Genomic DNA, 23,244 nt, shown 5'->3' on the forward strand with positions numbered 1-23,244 from the left:
AAAAAAAAAAAAAAAAGTAGTTTTGGAGAAGTAAGGGATGAAGCACCATAGAAACACCTTTTCTGTGTATTCTATTTCTTCTGTATGTATTGCATCTAACATCACATTAGTGCAAAACACAGCATGACGTTTGCTATTTGTATATAGCGCAAAGCCGTTCATTTATACCCACCACCTGAAGGCTGTGAGACTTTCCTTGTGATGAGAACTGGCTGGCAACTTCCAGACTGACAGTGCATGGCTGTTGGCTGTTGGCTGTCAGCCTTCGCCCTGCTCTGCATTGAGCCTCCTAACTTGTGTTACAGTTGAAAGCGTATCCCTCTGGGCCTTATCACTGGTCTGTCCACCCTCCACCCCCTTCCAGCCTCTGCAAACAATAAGCTGTTATCTCTGCAAACTCGGTTGTTTGTTTTGCTTGGTTTTTTTTAGATTTCAGTAGTGAGATCACTGGGTATTTGTCTTTTTCTGTTTTGACTTATTTTGCTGAGCTTAACGCCCGGTCATGTTGTTCTATAGCTAAATAATATTCCATTACATACGCACACACGCCTGAGTGGGTGGGGCTTGTCCCTGCGTGAACGGACACAAGTTGTTTTCCTGTCTTGGCAATTGTAAGTAATGCTGCGGCTGTGAATTGGGGGGTCACTGTTTTGTTTTCTTCCAGTAAGTAGCCCACAGTCAGCTTGCTGGATCGGATGATAGTTTATTTAAAATTTTTTTAGGACCAGGTCTCTATCCATAAATAAATAAATCTTTAGAAATAAATAAATAAATAAGTGAAGGCCTTAGAAAATAAAGTTTTCATCTGCTGTCACCCCAGTTTGTCTGGCCAAAGCTCAGTCCTCCTCACCTTCTAGATTATTCTCTTCCATCCTAGGATTTTTGGTTCTTCTGATTACTCCTTTTGATCAGACCTGCTACAAGTTTATTCACCTTTGCCAAGAACCTTCCCAGGTGCAGCGGGAACAGCAAACTCGCCCAGGGCCCAGATGTGCCACCTCCAGAGTGAAGAGTGACCCCAGGGCAGCGGGTGGGGAGCGGCCTGGCTCTCCAGCCCTGGGCAGGGTGGAGCAGACGCGTCTCAGGGCTCCATGGGGTTTACGGTGAAGAGGGACCAGGGGAGGCAAAATGCGGGGCACAGTTATTACTGCCCCTAGCACCCGGCATTTATTGAAAACGTGGTTGCACCGTCCCCTCCCGGGCCCACCAAGGGGACTGTGGACAGGAAAGAGCTCAGAGCTCGGGTGCAGCTGGAAAGGTGGCCTCAGGCTGGTGAAAGATACTTGGGATTTGGCAAAAGCCAGGAAGGAAATCCATTCCTGACCCCTCGGGATGGTGCAGGGCTCTGACTTTCTGAAAACAGCCTTTGGCGCCTCCAGCCCTGAGGGCAAGCTCCGGGCAGCAGATGGAGCTGGTGTCCACCACCCTGCCGCCCTCCGCCCTCCGCACAGCCCGGCCTGCTCGGAGCCCTCAGCGGGGGCTTCTGGAAGCAGGCGCTGCAGGCGCTGCAGGCTCCGTGCGCCTCCGCCCGCGAGTCCCCCTGCAGGAACCCCGTGCCCAGCGGCACCCACATCTCTGGCTGGACGGCACTCGGGACCCCCCGCCTGACGCCCCTTGCACCCTAGGTCAGCAACGGCGCGGGCCTCGGCGATGAGCGAGTCTCCAAGTTGCTGGTGTTTGGCTTCCTCCAAAACTGCTCCAACTCCGGCTTCCACAGCGAGCTGCTGACCCTGGGCTTCGAGCTGCCCATGCGGCTCCAAGGGCCCATTTTCTCCTGTGGGCTGAAGCCCCAGGACGACGAGCTGCAAACAGACGGCAACCGCAGCAGCCACCTCTTCTTCGAGGGGGAGGAGCCGCCAGGTAGGCCCAGCGCAGGGTGGGGGGGGGCAGACCTGGCTTTGCTGTCACAGTAGCACTAGGGACCCCGAGAGCCAGAAGAGGCGCCGGGCGTCTCCGCTGCCGAGCTCTCAGTCCCCGTGGTTTCTGCCACCGGGCCATGGGGTCTGCGCTCCGACGCGCCCGTGAGCCAGCGTAGCGGGGGGCCGGGGCTGAACCCCACCCCATTTCTCCTTGATTCTCTGCATCTGTGCCCTAGTCACGAGTCATAGCAGGAGGAAGCATGAGCAGACTGGGCAGGATCAGAACCTCCTGTCCAGGTGAGGAACTGAGGCCCAGAGCGAAGGGCCAGTGGGCGCAGCCGGCGCCGCCCTCGGCGCCCCTGGGCGGGCGAGCCACCAGGACCGGCCCCCCGCAGACTGGGGCCCCCTCTTGTGGGCTGCGTGTGCTGGAATTCTGCGGAAACTTCTAGGTGCTGAGAAGCCCGTGACCAGCGCGTCCTAGCGCGAGTCCCCAGGTCTTTCTGGTGTCCGCCCTGAGCAGGACCAGAGCCCGCAGAGGCCAAGGCGGTGCGGTCCGGTCCGGTCCGAGGCCCCATCCCAGGCTTCCAGCCTCAGGGCTTAGGACGCCTCGTCCGGGCTGCACTGCCCTCTGGTGGCCGCGGGGAGACCCACAGCCCGCCGGCCTTGCCCCTGCTCTGTCTGAAGTTGGGCTGGTAGGAGGGGGCCAGTCTCTGCCCTGGAACCCAGGTGTGTCTTGGCTGGTCCTAAACTGGAATAAGCACCTGACCCCCTTCTGGGGGCAGTTTAGGGGGTGGGTGGACAGGAACACGCAGGGATGGCTTTGCCGCCCGTCCCCGGCTGTCCCTCCACACCACCCCCTGCCCTCAGGCTGCAAAGCCCGCTGGACACTGGCCTCTGTGGGGCTGCGGTGGGCCTGCACACCAGCCTCCCGCTGGTGGAGATTCTCTGCCAAGACTTGGTAGCAGCTGGCAAAACAGGGGCCCTGGCCCACAGTCTGCGTGGTGGATTCCTCCCCTGAGCTGACACAGATGAATCTGGGTTGACTCCGGAAGTTGCTGAAACTCACGGAGGTGTGAGCTGGTGCTGGGGGCGCCTCGCGGGGTTGGGGGGGGCTCAGGGAACCCCCATGGCTCCTGCTGCAGAGGAGCTGGGCTCTGAAGGGAGACACTGTGGCTCTTTGGAAACCTGGGAGAGGGAGTAACAGCTGCTTGAACAAAGACCTGCAGAAGGAAGCCCAGGGCCTGTGAGAGTTTGCAGGGATCACACAAGTGGAGGCCCGAGGGGGTCGAGGTGAACCCTGGCCTGTCACTCAGCAGAGGTGAGCTGGGAGAGGTTTTGAGCAGAGAAGGGACGCCCTGCCCACACGCCTGGGCCCCGGGAAGACTGTTGTGAGTGAAGCAGACACAACTCCCAGCCGCCTTGAAGGAGCTCCCACCCCAAGGCGTGCGGGGACCCTCGCCGACGTCCCCTGGGTGCGCTGCCCTTGAGCTCCTGAGCCACCCGCCCTCCTGTCCACGCTCCCGTCCCCACAGCAGGCCTGGGTATTTTATCATCACATCGCACTCAGCGAACGGTGGCGGACGGACGGGAGGGCGTGACAGGGTCAGGGGACTGTTGTCACCATCCGATGAGTGTCGGAGGCCTCACTCCAGGGGGTGGCCGTGGGAACATGCCCGCCTGACGGCCGTGTCTGTCCTGAGACGCGGGGCCTGCCTGAGTGAGTGGGCAGCAGAGATGGCCAGAGCGTGGGTACAGGAGATTGCTCCCGGGCGGATAAGAAGCCGGAGGGAAGCTGCAAGCGCAGGAAACATTCAGGCTGTGACGGGTGAAACACCGGTGGCTGGCATTCACTGAGTACTGTTAGGAGCCAGGTGCAGCGGTCACTCGTTCATGCACGCAATTATTGGGCACCTGTTGTGTGTCTCGTGTGGTTTTCGCTGCTGCATATTTGGGGGTACGTTAAACAGAAGAAAAGTCAGAACCCTTAGGCCACCCCATTTCCGGCAGAGCGTTGACAGGTAACCTACGTGATGGAGGGGGGCTGGGAGGGGGGTGTTCATCTTGGCCAGCGGCGTGTCTGAGTAAACGGGAGCAGGTGAGAAGGCCAGAGAGCAGGGCTGGGAGGAAGCTCCCCCAGAGAGGTGGCCGCTCGCCCAGGGCCCCGGAGTCAGAGTGGGGAGTAAAGACAGCGGCTTTGCTGAGCGAGACGGCGTGGAAGGAGCCAGGCCTCGGCGGCCGTGCAGAGGGGGGCGTCCCTGCAGAGGGGGGCGTCCCTGTCTGACGGCAGCGCTCTGTGCTGGCAGCCGCCTGGTGACCCCTGTGCTCGGGGGTGTCCAGGCTGCTGCCAGACCGTGCCCTCAGTGCCCAGAGGCCTGGCACCCCCCGGCTGGCCCTTGCACAGGCTGGCTGCGCTGTCCAAGGCAGACGCCTCTGCCCAGCCAGCCTTCCACTCACTCGCTCCCTGCTCCGGCCCAGCTCTCTGCCCGGCTTCCCTGGACGGTGGGGCCACGTGGGCCACTGTGGAAGCGAGAGCCAGCCTAGCCCCCAAGCAGGGTCCCATGCTCTTGCCAGGGCGGGGGTGAGGGGTGCGGGGCCTGTGCTGAACCTCTTGTCTCGGCGTGCACACGCAGATTCTGAGAGGCAAGAGGAAATCATCCAGGACATCGCCAGGAACCTGGCCCAGATAGGGGACAGCCTGGATGGCAGGATCCAGCCGGAGCTGGTGAACAACCTGGCCGCCCGGTTCCAGGACCCGAGCCTGTCGGAGGACGTGAGTGAGCCCACGGGACTGGGGCTTGGCGGGGACACGTCGGGCGTCCGTTGCCCGTTGAGTCTCCAGGTCTGTCCGCCGCCTCCCCGTCAGACAGGCGGCTCATGGCTGCGGGCGAAAGAACTGGAAATGGAATCCGAGCGTGGGTGAGGGAACCCTGCACCTTAGCTCAGGCCGGCAGTTGGGCGATATAAAAAAAACCTCCGAAGACATTCACAAAGCTTATCTGCCTCTTAGAAAAATAAGATATTGCTTCTGCAGTTTCAGGGAGGTGAGTACCAATCCCAGTGGAGAACCTGGTCTCACTTACCCAGGTGATGCCGTGGCCCGCTGCTGTTGGCCGGTTAAGTCAATGTAAGGTACACCCAGTGCTTCTGCCGTCTGCTGAGCACTGGGGTGCCAGAGACCTGAGGCACCCGTCCTCCCCGAGGACACGGCGGGAGAGCGAGGTAGCGCCAGGCTGGCAGCCGTGCCATAGGTGTTCACAGGTGAGAAAGCCCCATCTTGACTAAGGCACAGCGCCCTCATGACCTAGAAAGGTCCTCGGGTCCAGGGTTGAGCCACTGAGCCAGGTCAGGCCCCTGCCTTTGAGGACTGTCCCTGAGCTCGGTACGAGCTCCCCACCTGCTGAGCCAGCAGCTGCGGGACCTGCCCTCAGCATCAGCGGGTGAGCCAACGAGCTTCTGCAGGCCCTGTCCGTCTGGAGGCTGTCAGGTGCCTGCCACGGAGAGCCCAGGCCCATGTGGCCCCTCACCCACCACCTGCACCAGACAGGCCACGGCTGTCCTGGGGAGTTAAGTGAGCCTCGACTTTAAGGCCCTGAGAGGCAGGGGATGGGTGACGTAGGCTGCTGCTTTTCGCTGAAGGGACCTCGGTCTATGGTCCCTTCTGTGTCACCATCCGCACAGGCCTCAGAAGGACAATTTCACGGCCAATGCCCACACGGCCGTTAGCCAGGGCCACCGGGGGCGATGCTCTGCCCTGTGGTCGGCTCTCGGAGCTGAACTGGCCCTCATTCAGCCCTCCGCCTCCCTGCCTGCTGACTGCCGCGTCTGGAGGGCACCCGGGTGGGTGGGTAAGCGGCGTCTGTCTCGCCCCTGCTGCAGGAGAGAAGGAAGTGCCTGGCCTCCGCGCTGGACCAGCTCACGCAGACGTTCCCCAAGGACATGGAGAAGGAGAAGATGATGCTGGTGCTCACCATGCTGCTGGCCAAGAAGGTGGCCGACCACACGCCGTCCTTACTGGGCGGTATCTTTCGCACCGCTGTGAACCTTATTATTAACCGGAACCTCCTTACCTATGTGAGGAACTTAATCAGAAACGTAAGCACCAGTGAGCCAAGCCCCCGGCCTCCCCCCCCCCGCTTGCCGCGAGGTGGGGCGTCAGCAGCGCCCTCTGCCGGCTGGGCCGCCTTCCCCGCTCTGGAAGGGAGACCCCCAGGAAGGCCCCACAGACCCCTCCAGGGCGAGAGGAAGGTAGTAATAAACACCTGATGCTCTCCTGCGCTTTCGTTTTATTCTTAAGGTGCTGCTGTCAGGTGTTTTGTCAGGTGCTTAAGGCTCACTTGAGCCTACTGATAAAATCGCAGACCTGGGCGAGAGCACTGTGTAGACGGGAAAGAATGTAGGAGACCTCTCAGGCTGCGTCCAGCCGCCCCTTGTCATAGAGAAATGACAGACGTGTTTGCCCAGGATAGTGGGTGAAAGACCAAAAGAAACAGTCAAAAAAAGAGCAGACAGCCCAGCTAACATCCTTCCCAAGGAACATCTCCCCCACAGAGGGGGAGGGGAAGTCACGGCTCTTGGTGAAACTGCCGGGAAGAGCCCTCCTGTTCTCCAAGCCTGGTGTCCAGGCCCATCAGGAAGGAGGTAGATGTCTCTTGTCTGTCGGTTTGGAATGTTAGGGAGGGTTTGAGGTTGTGCGCTGCCTGGCAGCTCGCCCTCGTGGGATTCCCTGAGAAGCCATGCGGCAGCCGCTCGCAGGACTGGAGGGCTGATCGCAGAACCGGGTGCAACTGGAGGCCTCTCGGCACTTGGTGATTCAATGGGTGTGAGTCCAGGTCTTTGCGCATTGGAAGATTGTGTCTTTCAGCTGCTCCCACATAGCAGAAAGTAGGATGCGAGGGTCAGACCAGGCTCCAGAGAGTGTTTTTTTTTGCATAAACCCCAACTTCCTTTTTTTTTTTTAAAGATTTATTTATTTATTCATACAGAACTGGGGTACAGGCCAGAGATGTGGAGGGTGAGAGGATTCACCAGAGACAGAGTGGGGAGCAGAACAGGCAGATCGAGGAAATACACTGCTAAGGGAAGCAGCGGGCGGGTCAGGAGAGGTCTGCCGCGCCATGTGGTCACCTCCGGGGCAGGCGGGGATCGAACTCATGCGGAAGTGGCTTTAGCTTCTTAGTGCTGTGCTTTAACCCGCAGCGCCACCAGGGAGGGCTCCCAACTTCCCTTTTTAAGATTTGTTTATACACACAAGAAGTGGGGTACAGGCCAGATGTGCCAGGGGTGAGAGGATTCACCAGAGACAGAGTGCGGACCAGAACAGGCAGATCTACAAAATACACTGCTGAGGGAAGCAACGGGTGAGACAGGTCTGCTGCGCCTTGTGGGTCAGCTCCCTGGCTGGGGATCGAACTTAATCGGCAGCGTCTGCCGGCAGCGTCATGTGCTGTGCTTTACCCCTTCCACCACAAGGGGGCACTCGTGTTCTTAACGCGCCACCCTGGCCTGCCAGTTAGACTGACCCTGCTGTGTTCCTTTCTTGCTCTAGGAGATGGACTGATTCCAGGACTCTGTGAAGCATGACGGGTTAAAACTTGAGATGGCGACAGCAGGAGATAGCTGCCTCCCACGAGATGGAGCCCGGCCATTTAAGCAAACGTCTGAAATGGGCAAGAGGAAATAGCTATTTATTTGTCCCTGTGTTAAAGATGATGCTTTAAGCTGGTGACCCATTTAGAAATGTCTGCATTAATATACTTGAATGAAAATGTCGATGCACGTGTTTGAATGACTTGTGCCATCTTCTAAATTCGCCTCTACATTGTGCCTTTATCTTATTTCCCCACTTGGAAATTAAACAATATATTGTCAAGAGAAAAAAAGCAGATTGTAAGGCAGAAGAAAAAAACACACTTAAATGCTTGTCTTTTAAAAACCCTCCTTTATTAAAGTGCATCCTTGGGGAATGGACGCTCAGCTGGCAGAATCGTGTTTGAGGAGGGCAGGAACTGGGGGAGGGACGTTCTCAGTCCTTCCAAGGGAAAGCCCCTCTCAACCCCGCCTCAGCTTAGGACCGAGAAGTTATCTTCCTGTTTAAAAAGCAGGCGGCTTTAGAGGCTCAGGACCAAAGTGCTTTGCTCAAGTAATGGAAAAATCAGGCCTCAAAACCTGTGTTTGTTGTTTCTTAATTTCCTGTTAAGAAGTAGGCGGTGAAAGGGTGGTGTGGAGGTGACGGGAGGGCGATGTCATCTACACCTTGCAGTCAGGGCACTCAGGACACCTTTTCTCTTGTGGAGAATCAGGGTTTGCTAAAAATCTTCAGCACGTGTCAAAAGCTACAGCCTCCACCGGCAATGCCTGTTCGTATTCTCTTCTATCTTTAACCTCCAGCCATCCCCTCAGCTCATCCCGCCTAAGAACTGCACCTGGAGAGAACAGCTTCCCAGGCATAACCGATGAAGGAGCAATCAGACTTTAAGAAGCAACAGCTGAGGTGGTTCCCTTTCCCAGAGACGGAATATCAGAACAACAAAATGAGTCACTTAGGTTGTGCAGAAGCAACCAGGAGCGCTGCCCTTTAGAATCAGCGCCCAACTGGCGTGGTCCAGGGGGTCCAGCGTGAGGGAGTGGCCGGCGCCGGGCCACCTGGCCCTCCCTTCAGTCCATCCGCATTTCCCTTGTTGCTCTGAGTGGGGCGCTCTGGGAGAGGACGCGAACAGGAGTAATAACTGAAAGGTGCTCCTTGCCAAGGACACTTCTCTTTCTCTCAAGAGTTTAAATTCATCGGAAAAGTAACTGCATCACTCAGCATTAAATACAGAGCACACTGGGGCTGAGCTCGCAGTCTGGTACCTGCTACACCAACACGTTGCAAATACTCCACAGGAAGATACTTGTCCTGCAGTGTGAAGGCCACATTTGGGAATAAATCTTCCGGTAGCATTGCTCTGCATGTTTTGGAGTGATTAAGGATTCCTATCTCAGTGGGAACAAGCTGAATCACATACGCATCCGTTTCTGGATCAGTATAATCAGGTTTCACTAGGGGGAGATGTTTTCTTCCAGAAGGAGCAGTTGAAATACAAGTAGTCCACTCTGAAGTCACAGGTGAGAAAAGAACTTTAAGATAACGAACAATCCTAGACTCTCTCTTACCAACTTTCAATCTGTCACGGCATCGTTATCTTCTACTGTTTCGCGTAAGTAAAGCAATAGATGTGAACTTTTCTAGACCAAGTCAGACAGATACACTATTGGCCTTATGGGCAGATTTCCACTTCTCCACAAGCCACTGTATTAAAAACATTCCATTCCCAACCACGAGGACTCAGGTTTGTCCTGAATGTTGGTAGATTTTACCCTGGTGACATAATCCTTATGGCTAGAGTTAAGAAGTGACTGTTTCATTCAGAGAATTTTTCATTGTGTGTGGTGTGTGTTTTAATATTTGAACTAGGTGATAGAAATTCTTTGGTTAAAACTAAAAATCGCTACCGAAGAGTAGTTGCTTGGTCGATCTCAGGAAGTCGGGGGGTGCTCCCTGTATCTGAAGGTCAGCTCACCCCACGTACCCCTGGGGGTCCAGCATGGACTGCCAGAGTCTGCTCTTATTTTCCAATCATTTCATTAGCTGCGCTGACCAAGAACTTGAGTGTCCTTTGGATGTTAGGATTGTGTTTTCGGAACCTAAGGTCAGACCAAGTGTGTGTCCTTGTGAGAACTACAAGATTATCTAAATTGGCCCCACCTGTGTAGAGGGCAGACGGTTGCTGAGAAGGGGAAGAAGAATCTGCTGATTATCTTCAGTTTCATTACAACCTGCAGGGTGTTCTCAACACATTGCTTCTAGCAGGAAGCACGATGTCAGGATTGGGTTTTTGTTCTTTTCTCCTGATGAAGAGTAGATCAGCCGAAAGGCAGGTTCAGGAGGGGGAGGGGGGCAGAGTAAGCCTCAACGAAGAGTGAGCCCGTGTAGCGAGGGCAGCTACTGGCACTTCACTTAGAAAAAGGAATTGCTATTGAGGTCAAACATGTTAACCTAGTGATCAAAACTGTCACCTAATAATAATTCCAGTCATTTTGAGGAGATGAGGGCATCAAAACAGGCATGAATTGAACTCAGTTCAAGGAGTGAGTTAGGTAGAAAGAGGCACTTTTAATTTGAAGGAAGAACGAAATGGAAGACCACATTGGCAGGGAGAATACAGTTCCGGGGAAAATTCTATCTTTTCCTTTGGTGCCGGCCAAGGACTGGCCTACAAAATACAATTGTCTTGCTAGAGATCACTGGGAACAATCCAAGTTATTCCAGACTGCCCCGGGATTCTACCTCTGCTTCTTTGTATTCTGGAAGGAGGCGACAAACCAGCAGTTAGTCAAAACTTGTGCTAAAGACCACATGGACTAGCCAGTTTGTCCTCAGTGGTGCATGGACACACCGCAGTGAGCGACACCACTATGAATGTCCCCGTGGAGAGGTGAGAACAGGGCAGAGCCCCCCAGACAGCTGCTGCCTTCACGTAAACAGCCTGTGAACACCCCTGAGAACAATTCCAGCCTGAGCTTCCAGTGAAGCAGCTGCCTGCTGAGGGCCCCTGTAGCATAAACAGACGTGGAAGACCTGAGCTTTCAAGTAGGGACGTGGCACGCGGGAGTGATTGTGGGGTGCAACCATAGTGGGGTGTAAAGAAAGGACGGTGTACAGCTGTTTCATTAACATGACAGTTTCCAACTCTCCATGGAGCTGTCTAGAAGGCAACTGAGAAACACTGACTGAACTTGAAGCCATCAATATTCTGAGAGATGGAAGGTTTTACCAGCAAGGCCTGCTGGTCACCCTTGGCTGAGGTGGTGACATCTGCATGCCAGAGGGCAAGCCGTGGCTGTTGGCCACCCGGCTTCACACCACGGCTGTGGTACGGGAGAAGGCAGAGAAAGGAAGCGAAGTTTGCAGTGATGCTTGCGAACCTCTCGGTGGCCCCTGCATCAGGTGAGCCTGTGTTCACGCAGACATGTTCACATCAGCCCAGAAGGTAAGAGCTAGCCCAGGGACGGCCACTTACTGGATCATGATGCCCCTCATTCGACAGTTAAAGAGAAAAGCAGCTGGTACAATTAGTTGGGCACGGCCCTGAACCCCCTCACTCTCACGCTCCTGCGTGTGCGCACGTTAGGCCGGCCGCCACGGGACCTGTGGGCGGTGAGCAGGGCTCCCCCCTCTCAGGGCGCGGGGTGGTAAACATGGCTGCCTGGTGCCCACGCAGTTCTGCTGAGAGCTGGTGGCTGCTGCACGGCAGGGCCAGAAGTGACAGGTAAAAGCCCCCAAGTTCGAATCAAAAATTGAAGCCACTGCTTTGTCTCGTATGCTAGAACACTAGGAATGTTTCTGTGGTCTATAAAAGGGTAAGAGTCTGAGTAGCTACTAGAACGGTGAAGGCGAAGTGGTCTGTCCGGCCTTTGAGCACCCTCTGGCGTTACGGTGAACACTCCACATCTGCTAACATTGCAACTACCCCACACACTGAAGGGAAATGGTACTCTGGCATGGAAGAAAGATGCACCCAAAACCACAGCCGGGCCTCCTCGGTGACGCGCAGCTTAGCAGGAGGCTGGCAGCAGAGCTCAGCTCTTGAGGAGAGGAAGCATTTTGCCTGGCATCAGTTGTGTTGCTAATACTTGAAGGGAGAGCAGGTGAGGAATTATGAAAAAGGCAGAAGCCATTTCCCTTAAGTGACCAGAAAACCTAGAGATCCTCTTGAAAATAATTACCACCTCCAATTTATCAAAAGGTAAAAAGAATGAGAAAGAAAGAACTTCTTACCTATAATACCTTTTATTTCTACAAAACATCTCAAAATAATTTTAAAATTCTATGGGTGTGACATTTGTCCACATATCATGCCTATAGGGAAGAAGGCAAGGGCAGGCATGTCTTTCTATTATCAAGGAAATTAGACAAAGGCTGAGGAAGTTATTTCTGTCAGAAGGTGATGGTTATTGTGCTTCAAAGCATGTCCTATTCACTGCTTATCCCCTCGGCACAAACCTAGGTAGCGGCTGTACTTGATTTAGGAGGAGGACCTGAAACAGGTGAGAGGGACAGAGGATGCCCTCAGGTGAACACGTGAACCTGGTGGTAACCGTGGTTTATGCTAGAAAGCTCTCTGGAGAGCAGTAATCATTGGGAGAGTCCCCCTAAGGCACACTGTAGATATTGACAGTTCTGTGGGCCCACAATGGTCACCATGGCAATACAGAGAATAAATTGGCATTCTTTAATTCTGTTTTTCTCAGAACCTTCACTGGCTTTGTGCCAGGTGATCAGAACGCATTACCTTCGAGAGAGCAGGTAAGCATTCCAGAGCACTAGCAAACTCTTCCCAGAGCACGAGCAGTAACAGGGTGACGGTCTCAACTCTGCATTTAGGTCCCATAAACAAGCGGGATGTAGAGTCCTCCCTTACCTTAACTGGATGTTCTGTTTAAGTTACTAAGGGAGCGAGAGAGAATGGCTTCCTGCTGCCGGCCCCCCCAAAACATGTAGGTGGGCTGAGAGAGTTTTCCGTGACATAATAGCAAAAAAATACGAGCTGCTGTGGGCAGCAGTCTTTGATCGGGCTGTGTTCTTCCACCGCCAGAGGGGAGAGTAAGGAAGAGACACCGACACATTCTAGCACTCAGGAACCAGTAATGATTCACTCTAGAGCGCGCCGCAGAGAAGAGCCAAGCGCCACGGCCCAGCAAGATGCAGCTGGCCAAATCCCTTCAGGTTAGTGTTCAACAGGTGGGACAGCCGAGCGGCACCGAAGCGGCAGCCCACCAACGCCCTGCCCTTCCGGGGAGGGCGCAGGCCAGCTACCCCATGCCAAAGTCCCTCTCACCAGCGCAGAAGGGAACCTGGCTTCTGCTCACACTTAAAGGCAGTCGGTCAGTGGGTTTGAAGACTGCGAGCTTAGGGTGAACACCGAAAGGGCTTCACTGTGAGGGGAGCTAGGACTGAACGCACCCTTGCCCTTGCCCTGTGCGAACAGATGCAGCAGTTGGACTGCGGGATAAAATCCAGTGTCACAGCCCAAGGAGGAGAAAAATCTTTACTTCACCAATACCCCTTCCCCGTCGCTTCTAGTTGTATTTATCAAGCTGCACCAAAACCCTTCAAAACATCACTTCCTAAGCGGGACTCTGAGAGCTGCAGAATGCAAATAACCTGCACAGTAACGCTAAGGCCAGGAGCACACTTCAGGGCTTTCCTTGACCGACTTTTAAACTGACTGCTTTAGGGAGGTTTACTTAAAAAAACTTTTTTCAAAAAGAAAGCACATTTAAAACGTCATGTTTTGGTGACCCAGGTAGGTAATATGATTTTATTACAAATTTCAGGATCTAAAAAGTAATGTTACATTGACTAAGAGAAATCTGAGATGACTATCGGGCACGTGTCCTGCAGTGACCTGACCCCCCGCCATGCTGAGACCCAGCCCGCCCTGCAGGGTGGCCCCAAGCAGAGGAGACTGCTGACCCTCAGCTAGCACACACTGATTAGACCATGTTTTGGTTTCTCCCTCTGGCATTCGGGCTGTGGAGAGTTGGGGAAGAAACCTCCATCCCTAAACGCTGAAAGCCAAACTAGAAGCTTGAGGGTAGCTTTGAGGAATTCAAGTTTATCTCTTCCCATTTTTTTAATTTCAATGGCATTTAAGGAGCTTTTCTGTCTTTAATGAGACCGATGATTCCGCCGGCCTGTGAGCCCTAGGATGGAAATCCTTCCCACATGGTGAGAGACCGCAGGAGCTGGCTGACTTCTCAGGGGTGTAAGAAGACTGACCGGTGCCAGGGAAACGTTCTGGCCTGGTGAGAGACAGTGGCCGTCCGCAACAGGCGCCGCCAACAAGTACTCATTGGGCAGCTGGGGGCCACAAACTGAAGGCTGGGAGAGACCTCACGAGGTCCCCTGGCCACCCTCCTGCTTCCGAGAGAGAAGGCTCGCTGGCCAGTGTCGGCCTCTGCACTCTCGGCAAGGAACCCTAGGCCTCTGACATTTTTTAAGATTACTAAAGGCAGCATCTTTACAAGGGGGAGCTGTAGGAAGCATCAGGGACTTAGGGTGCAGAGCCAGCACCCTCCCGGGGGTCTCAGAAGGAACCTGGGGTCAAGAGGGGCAGTGCCGTACCTGAGAGGCAGCTGTGACAGGAAGGGAGAGCACCCTCGCGCTACAGGACGAAGAAGGTGGGAAGAAAGAAGAGCCCAAAGGAGGCTACGAAACAGCAAGTTCACCGAGAGAGATGAAGGCCCAAGGCAGGGCGGGGCCAAGCAGCAGACCCAGCTACCAGGACCCTCAGGAGGCTCCTGCCCAGATGCTGCCACCCCGCCCTCCCCCAAAGCGGTGGGGCTCATGGAGCAGCGTCACCCTGGGGACACTGGCGATAGAGACACTGCTCATTGTCAAGCTGGGGAGAGGGTGCTCCCAGTAGAGAGGGGGCCAGGCTGTCGCTGACACCTGACAACACAGGCCGGTCTCCCACACAGACTGTCCGATGCCCTCATGCCAAGGCTGAGCAGCCCTGTCCTAGAGGCAGTTCTCTGCTCCTAAGAGTCTGAATCCGGCGAGCGTCAAGGCGCTTGGAACTTGGAATCAGACAAACACCCCCCCCTCGAGCCCCAGAGTGCGGACCTGCTGTGCTGGCAGAAGCCCCCCCGAGTATCCCAGAGTTTCACCAAGGTCCAATGAGCTGCTGGCAGTTCAGATTCAGTCAATACAGCCAACACCTGACCTCCGAGTCGTCTTCCTCCTCTCCTGAAGTCTACTTCTTCCTCAGAGCCAGCGCCACGCCCACGGCCATCGCCAGGAGAGCCACGGCGGCGGCGCCTCCGAGCAGCAGCCCGGCCTTGCCCTCGGCCAGCGGCCCGGCCTTGCCTGGCCCCGCGGGGCCGGGCCCTTCCGTGCTCTCTTTCCTCGCGGCCGGCGCCTCCTCCCGCAGCAGAGTCTTCCCGGGCTCCGGGGCGGGGGCCGCCACCTCCTGCGCGCGAGCAGGCTGGGCCGTGGCCGCTTTCACCTCCTCTTCGTCAATTTCTATGAACAAGGAGGTGGGGGGGCTAACTCTCTCAACGGCAGCCGCTTCCGTGCCGGGGTCCCTCGGCTGCAGCGAGGAGGTGGCAGTGACAAGTGGCAGCAGGGAAGCGGGGGCGTCAGGGAAGGCTTCCTGCAGCTCCCTGGCCGACAGGACCACAGAAGCAGCGGCGGCCTCCTCCAGGCCCTCGGGCAGCTCTTCTTTCTCCACGTGCACAATGTCAGAATTGGAAGAGTTGTTCTCACTCTTCTCTCCGGCCCCATTACTGTCTAAGCTCTTGACTTCTTCCGGATCCATGGCGATCTGCTGCCAGGACTCAGGGCCGAGCGACACGGGCAGGCTCTCTGCGTGCCAGCTCTGGCTGGCGGACAGTGACACCGGCAAGCTCTCTGACTGCCAGGAGGTGGTCACAGTTGGGGACTCTGGGGGACTGACTTGCCCAGAGTTGTCACTGGGCAGGATGTAAATGTCGTTGCTGTCTTCCGCTGTGATGCCAGGGCACTCCTCCTCTGGCTCAAGATTAAAGACGGTGCCCTGGGGAAGGGGAGAGATCAACACAGAAAGGGTAAGTGTGTGGAGAGAGTTCTAAGTCTGAAAAAACAGTTCTTTCCTAATCCTGAAATTTCAGGATTAGGAAACATGTTAAAACCTGTGTAGCTTCTGGATTGAATGCATTTAAGTTGTAGAATGATGCAGGGGAAGAATTTTTAACAAGATTAGAGTCCATGAAGCCCAAAACCCAAAATATTGATTTATATTCAATTTAATGTGTACATATGTTCAAAGCAAAACAGCAGAGAAAACAAAGGCAAGAACCTTGTTCTCGGTAATGTACAACCATAATGTCCCTGAGAGTTCATGTGGGGAAACTTTTGGTGGATACTGGAGGGGGCAGGGAGGTCACTGGTCACTTCACAGAGGGGCCAGCCTTCTACTGGACATCTGAAGGCTGAGTAGGTGTCCACGCTCAAAGCCATGTAGAAAAAATGCCTTCTACAAAGGCCCTTTACCTGGTGGTGCAACAGGTTAAAATACAGCACCTTGAAGCTATTATCCACTTGACCCCCAGCCAGGGAGCTGACCCACACGGCACAACAGACCTCTCCTGACCTGCCTGCTGCTCCCCTCAGTAGTGTAATTTCAGTAGGTCTGCCTGTTCTGCTCCCCACTCTCTCTCTGGTGAATCCTCTTACCCCCCCCTCTAGCCTGTACCCCAGTTCTTGTATGCATAAATAAAAAATAAATCTTTCAAAAAAGAAAATACCAGCAAAAACACAGAAACATTAAAAAGTGGAACAGCAAATACCCCAGTTAATTAATCACAGTGTACATGAAGACTACAGGTCAGTCAGGACAGGACTGTGGGGGAATCTGACAGACAGCTAAGAAATACGGACTTTCTTCCGTAGGTGATGATTTGTCAGTGAAATTTCTTGAGCTATAAAATGATCACCAGAGAGCTACCTAAAATTACTCTAATTCCAGAATATGGGGAAACTGTCATGTGGCCACTTGCTTCCCTCTTCAGCAAGAATTTACATAAACCAATAGTGTCGGCCTCCAGTACACATTCAAAAACGGCACAGCCGACACCTGGGCGATGAGGAAAAATGAAACCCAGCTTTGGTTCTTAAAAAATTTACGAAATTTATATACAACTGCTAAGACATGAAAACAATCTAAATGCCCCCAAAAGATGACTTGATCAAAAAAGTATGGTATATACGCACCAGGGGTACGATTCAGCAATGAGGAAAGGCAAGCTCATGCCATGCGCAGCAATGGACGGAGCTGGAAGGGGCTGTGCTCGGGGAAGCCCGAAGGAAAGAAAACTAAAGGGCGGCTTCACGCACAGGAGGAACACAGGGGAGCCAAATGCGGGATCAGGGAAGAAGACAGAACTAGCGAAGAATGCAGGGAGCCACTCAGCGGGGGAGGGAAGGGGTGAGGACAAGGGAGGGGAGCTCAAGAGAGGGTGGCCATGGTTCACGGGGCCCTGGTGATGGGGATTACATCTAAGAGGAGGAAGAGCAACGATGTGAAAAACAGAAAAAAAATTTAAAACTGAGTGTGTAGATTGAAGACTGAGCTGTGACTAACGAATTTCAGTGTGATCTGGTCAGCTTTAAGGTAAGTGCACAGACGCCCAGAGCCAAGGGACCAGGAGTTCAGACTTGCTCAGAGGAGCAGGAAAGAACCGTGGAATGGACCGGCGGAGACCTCCAGGCAGGTCTGCCAAGGCCTGGGTGGCACCCACGTTTGGAGCGAGCTTGAGCAGGATGTGCACAACGAATTCTTCACTTATGGTATGAGTATGTCTGAATATTTTAGGTCATATTGTTCTTCTACCAAGGCCGCAGTTGGTGTACACCAACGACTAACAGAAATCCGCAGTATTTGCTGCCACACCGCCAAGTCAATCAGAAATACAACTAAGCAAGTCAACGGTCAGAATGCCAACATCTGACTGCCCCACATTCTACTTTACTTCCACTCAGGCCTTGCCCTGGTAGAGCTCAGAGACTGTCCGTAAATGCATACAAGCAGAGAGACAAAACTATAATGATTGAAAAAGCAACTCTTGCAGGAAGAAAGAACTGATTTGAGCCTCAGCTTCGCCAGGTACCAACAGAGTGAACCTGGTTGGCTGGCTTATTAGCATGTTAAACTTCAATTTCCTCATAAATTAAATGGAGATGACTGATTTGATAGGACTGTTAGAATTAAATTAAATTAAATTATAGCACTTACAGCTTAGCACAGTACTGTGTACATAGTAAGCAACAATAAATTATACTATTTTCCACTGTTACTGTTTTTATTATTGTTTTATTGCTATTGCTTTTTTTGGTGGCATGGTGGTGGACCAAAGAGTTATACTGAAATAACCACCTCAGTAGAAAAGTTAAAAAGTAAAAACTGAGGACCTGGGGGCACAGGGGTTAAAGACACAGCACTACCAAGCTCTTGCCAGCCACTGCAACAAGGGTTCAGTATGACCCACATGGCACAGCAGACCTCTCCCATCTTGCCCACTGTTCCACCAGGGAGGCCCTCTTCTGTAGCACTGAAATTTACATTCATAAAATTTACATAACCTAAATTCAGCATTGTTTTAAACATTTATTTATTTATGCATACAGAACTGGGGTACAGATTAGAGGTGCAGTGTGGCGGCGTGTGTGAGAAGATTCATCAGAGACAGAGGGGAGCAGAACAGGCAGACTGATGAAGTACACTGCCGTACTTCTCCTGTATGTATGTATAAATAAATAAAATCTTAAAAGAAAAGTATCTCTGCCATAAATGCTATTACCTAAAAGTATTATTTTTCAGGCTTCAAACTCCACGACTTAAGAGGGACCTAAGATAACTATAATCTTAATGATATCCAATCTCTTTTAAACTTTCATTGTATTTTCATCAATACAGTGGTAATATAAAACCACTCAATAGTTCCGGGACTATCATCAATAATAAATGATAACAGAGAGTCCCTCACCATCCAGTGCCAGCAGACAGGCCGCACGTCACTAGCAGGCGTCATTAATTACAGAGAGCCAGAAAAGAATGCTTGTCCTCCTGAACAACAGGACATACATCTACTAACTCTACATCATTCTCTGTCTTACGCCATACTCGGTAGTTTTTCATTCCAGTTAGCATCTTCTTCTATTTACTCAGTAAGAACTAAATACATGCCAAGATATTTATTCTTAAGTGACCCTTAACATGTCTAAATATATTTTCTTTTCAACATTTTCTATATTTCTAGCATAGCAATCACTACCTTTCACCAGAACTAATGCAAAAGTCTCCTGTCTTCTTGACCCTGTAATCCAATTTGGAGGTGAGAAGCACCATTTCACAAGTCAGCTAAGCCGAAACACGAGGAGTCGTGCTGGACTTCTGCTTCTGATTGCCGGCAAGTGTGCTATTTAGAGGCTGATGATAAAACATATCACCTCTGCCCTCAGAGAATTTAAAATGGAGTTTAAAGCCGAGTGAAAGAGGAAAAAACACAAGGTACTCTAAGAGAAGGAGAGACACTTACTGGGGGGATCCACCAAAGGCCTCTTAGAAGAGAGAACATCAGAGCCGGATCTTAAAGAATGAACAATGATCAACATATCAAGATGGTCCAAGAAGCAGGAAAGTAAATAAACATGCAGCACTGAGAAACCACATATTGTATGTGGACAACTAGTAAGTCTTCTATATTTCAGTGCTAAGACAGTAAGTGAACAAATACATGGGGCCCTCCCTGGTGGTACAACGGGTTAAGCACAGCACTATGAAGTTATCCGCAGCCTCCGCAGCCACCGCAGCACGAGTTTAATCGCTGGCCAGGAGCTGACCCACAGGGTACAGCAGACCGCTCCTGACCCACCCGCTGCTCCACTTAATATGGATTTCAGTTAATCTGCCTGTTCTGCTCCCCACTGTCTCTGGGTGAGTCCTCCCACTCCCCGATACCCTGCCCCTGCCCCTCTGGCCTATACCCCAGCTCTTGTATGCATAAGTAAATAAATAAATCTTTTTTTAAAAAGTACAAGGCAAAAAAAGAAGAGGCACGATGCATGCATGGAAAGTAAAATATCAATGTCTTTCTGGATATAAAACAAGAATATGCCTGTTCCATGGGTCAGTGTTTCCCTACAGTCTTGCAGACTTTGACAAAGATCTTGGTTCCACTGAAAAACCTTTCTCCCATCCACCACAGGCATTCTGTGACCCATCAACAACTGAGAGCTGAAGAGACGAACCTGAGGCACCAGAGGCCATTAGATAGAGACTCTGGGCTCCGGAGTAACGCTGTACTTTCAATCTACTTCTAATTATCTGATTCCTTCAGTTAAAAAGAGGGCAAAATCATTCCATATTTAGAATGATATCTCATTTTGAGCATATTAAATGTTTTCAAGAAAACCAAATGTAAAAAAATTTAAAGGCTACATACAGTACAGTGAATGGTTTCAGAGGAGGTTATGCTAAATTTTCCTCTCTAATTCCTAGGGCCATCATCTAGCCCAAGTCTATCTTCACATATGAGGCACCTACATAAGGAAGGCTTGTGCTGATGAGACTGTTTGTTGTTCCTACGAGTGCTGTGCTGAATTCCCAAGCCCTGTCTTCTTGTTCATGCAGATACTAACATTTTAGGTAAGCAGAAGACGTTTGGCAAATAGGAAGAAACAGACTTTTCGGTTAGCACTGTGCTTCATACAGTACAGCATACTATGTTAGGGGAGATCTCAGACTCCCTGAAACAGACCCATGGAGCCCAATTATTACAGTTCCTTATCTGGCTCTATCAGGGTATCGCTGAAATTTCATGTCCTCCGGACTCTAACCTTCCTCTTATATTTCTCCTGAACTCACAGCTTGGAGTCTAGGCCACACAAGGTATCATAATTATACATGTGTACCACATATTTAATCTTTTTGCATTAGTCATCTCCCCAACTAGATTTAATACCTCATGGTTATCCTCATGTAACACTAACATTTGCTGAGCAAAGAGTAATACTCAACATAACGCTTTGCTGACAGGAAAATTGGTTCCATCTATGGATATAAAAGCAGCTCTGAACACAGGCTGTTTTGATTTTTCTCAGCACTGGTGGAGACAGCTCTTCATTCATCCCTCCGGGACTGCTCTCCAGAGTCTGCTGGCCAACGTCAAAAGGTGCTGGGGCTGAAGGGAGAATTCCAACACCCTCAGGCGCCCTCCGCATTCTGACTAACTCAAGTCACCTGATCCCTCCACCCAGCAAGCCCTCCCTCTCAAGTCTGTCCCTCTGAATCATTACTGCTACAGTCTTCAGTAATTAGTCTGTTCTCCTTGCTATGAAACCTATAGGAAATTGTGCATCTTACAGACCTTAATAACTACAGGCTCCAAGAAAGTGAGGGTTTGTTTTCTGACATCTTTGTTAAACTGATCTCTTTCCTTAGCCCATTCCTCCCAGGTGTCGTTCAGGATTCCATCCATGTGGTGTGAACATAACTGCATTAACCACAGGTATCATTATAGTAATAAAAATCAGTTCGGGGAAACTTAGACAAGCTGGTCTGGCTCTTGACTCTAGGTTCTGTCCCGAAATAGAGGCTTCCTTTCTCTTTCTGCATGACTGTCTTGTAGTCACCCACCATAGGGATGGAGCTTTATGTCAACATGACGTGTGCCATGACCTGCTTTTTGGACCTGCAAGTGTCTCAGAAGAGGAAATACCTCTGTTTTTCAACTTTTTCTACTATGCACAATCAGTGGAGGTTTGAGCAGGGTTGAATAGATTCAGGACTGCTTTTTTCAAACCAAAGCTCAGTTTAAGACATATCACAAATGGCTCAGCTATAAAGATTCAGAACATAACGCATGGACAAAATCTTACTATTCTAAGAAAAGCCCCACCTAAGAGGGAATACCTAAGAGGGATTCCCTAAACTACACAACCAATTTCTTGCTGCCTTTCAACATAAGTCCTTCACCTTCTTCAAGAGCAGCTCCATTTTCAACCTTTGCAGATTCAGTGCTACTTTACTACAAAGTCATTTTCTCTCTTTGTATTCTACAATAACCACTAAAAAAAAGTAATTCATTGTGGCTTTTTGACATTTACTTTTTTAATATAATTAATCCATGTTTATTCCTTTTAAAAAAAAAAGATTTATTTATTTATGCACACAGAACTGGGGTACAGGCCATAGGTGCAGGGGAGGTAAGAGGATTCACTGGAGACAGAGTGGGGAGCAGAACAGGCAGATCAACGAAGTACACTGCTGAGGGGAGCAGTGGGTGGGCCAAGAGAGGTCTGCTGCACCATGTGGGTCACATCTCGGGGAGGGATCGAACCTGCACCAAAGCAACTGCCACTAGCTAGCAGTGCTGGGCCCTAACCCGTTGAGCCACCAGGGAGGCCCTGGCATTTCTTTACTTTAAATAACAATTGGCTCCTTTATGTATAGGGTTGTATTAACTAATAAGTACAATATAACCAGTAATCTAGAAAGGTCATAGTAGGTACTGTTTGGTTAAAGAGAGAAATTGAAGGGCTTTCCTGGTGGCACAAGGAGTTAAGTCTCAGCACAATGAAGCTGTTCACAGACACTACAGCACCAGTTCAATCCCGGATCTGGGCCAGGGAGCTGATCCACATGGCGCAGCAGACCTCTTATTAAATCATGTCTTCAAGGAGTGCCTATCTTGTGAAAACCAGAAATAAAAGCTCACATAATCATTTTACAAAAAGGAAGATAAAATATAATAAACAAGAATAATATAAAATAGATATGACAAAGCAGCACAAAGTTCGTATTTATTCCTTATTAACTTCCCTTCTGTATAGTTGTTTTATTTGTGCTCTCAAACTCTTCAAATGAAAACTAAAAAATATGGTTAGCAACTTTATAAAATCTCTATAGTATGAGCTAAAAGGAAACGTGTGAGCACTCTTCATTACTGAAACTCTGGACATTTTAAAGATTTATTTATGCATGTAAGAACTGGGATGTAGGCCAGAGCTTGGGAAGGGAATGACGGGGATAGGGAGAGAGGATTCACCACAGAATCCTCAGTAGCAGAGCTACTGAAATACACTGCTGAGGGGGTGGAGGGAGTGGGCAAGACAGGAGAGGTCTGCCACGCCATGTGGGTCAGCTCCCTGGCTGGGGATCCAACTCAGGTCAGTGGCTGTGGTAGCTTGATAGAGCTGTGACTTTAACCCCTGTGCCACGAGGCAGGCCCTATGCTATTTTCTAAAAGAACATGCATTTCAGAGTTGTGCAAAATAATAAGAGAACATGTTATTCCATTATAAGTATTTAAAATATTATATTCTTGGCCCTCCCTGGTGGTGCAGCGGGTTAAAGCACAGCACTAAGAAGCTAAAGCCACTTTCTCATGAGCTCGATCCCCGCCTGCCCCGGAGGTGACCACATGGTGCGGCAGACCTCTCCTGACCCGCCCGCTGCTCCCCTCAGCAGTGTACTTCCTCGATCTGCCTGTTCTGCTCCTCACTATGTCTCTGGTGAAGCCTCTTGCCGCCCCGGAACCTCTGTCCTGTATCCTAGTTCTGTAAGTACAAATAAATTATATATATTATAATATATTATATTCTTTCTAGTCTACATTAATATTTAAATTTTTCATCTAAAACATTTGCAAAGTGCTACTAACACTACCAACCCCATCAGTTATTTGGAGATAAGAAATATATTCTCGTGTACTTTATTTTTAGCCTTCAAATCACATCTGCTCTCACTCTGTTCACGCTCTAAAAGTTTTGTAAGCTGTTTCCATGCCATTTCAAAATATGTAC

General features: G+C 51.2%; 2 protein-coding genes across 4 annotated transcripts in view; one reads left to right on the forward strand and one right to left on the reverse strand.

Annotated features, from left to right (window-relative positions):
* The first annotated feature begins 1,091 nt into the window (after nt 1-1,091).
* BID (BH3 interacting domain death agonist) lies at nt 1,092-7,483 on the forward strand. The gene is made up of 6 exons (XM_004692531.2): nt 1,092-1,103; nt 1,452-1,553; nt 1,626-1,860; nt 4,490-4,629; nt 5,736-5,951; nt 7,405-7,483. The coding sequence occupies exons 1-6, from the start codon at nt 1,092-1,094 to the stop codon at nt 7,414-7,416; spliced, it is 717 nt and encodes a 238-aa protein (XP_004692588.1). The 3' UTR covers nt 7,417-7,483.
* A 7,158-nt stretch (nt 7,484-14,641) lies between these two features.
* BCL2L13 (BCL2-like 13 (apoptosis facilitator)) overlaps nt 14,642-23,244 on the reverse strand; it is a 52,724-nt gene continuing 44,121 nt past the window's right edge. Inside the window, exons 1-2 of one of the 3 annotated variants that reach the window (XM_012732467.1) lie at nt 18,978-19,022; nt 14,642-15,457 (exon numbers count right to left, since the gene is read on the reverse strand). In XM_012732467.1, coding sequence (XP_012587921.1) covers nt 14,657-15,457; nt 18,978-19,016 — 840 coding nt within the window. In that variant the 5' untranslated portion in view covers nt 19,017-19,022 and the 3' untranslated portion in view covers nt 14,642-14,656. Of the gene's footprint in view, nt 15,458-18,977; nt 19,023-23,244 lie in introns of those variants that run through there. The other 2 variants (XM_004692532.2, XM_012732468.1) reach the window with 2 other exon arrangements.

Source organism: Condylura cristata, unplaced genomic scaffold (genome assembly GCF_000260355.1).
Source record: "Condylura cristata isolate star-nosed mole 26May11 unplaced genomic scaffold, ConCri1.0 scaffold00034, whole genome shotgun sequence".
Taxonomy (NCBI): Eukaryota; Metazoa; Chordata; class Mammalia; order Eulipotyphla; family Talpidae; genus Condylura; species Condylura cristata.

Coding starts and splice junctions, on each gene's coding strand:
- BID (XM_004692531.2), top strand. Junction 1,554..1,625: donor AGTCCCCCTGCAGGAACCCC/GTGCCCAGCGGC, acceptor CTTGCACCCTAG/GTCAGCAACGGCGCGGGCCT. Junction 1,861..4,489: donor CGAGGGGGAGGAGCCGCCAG/GTAGGCCCAGCG, acceptor GTGCACACGCAG/ATTCTGAGAGGCAAGAGGAA.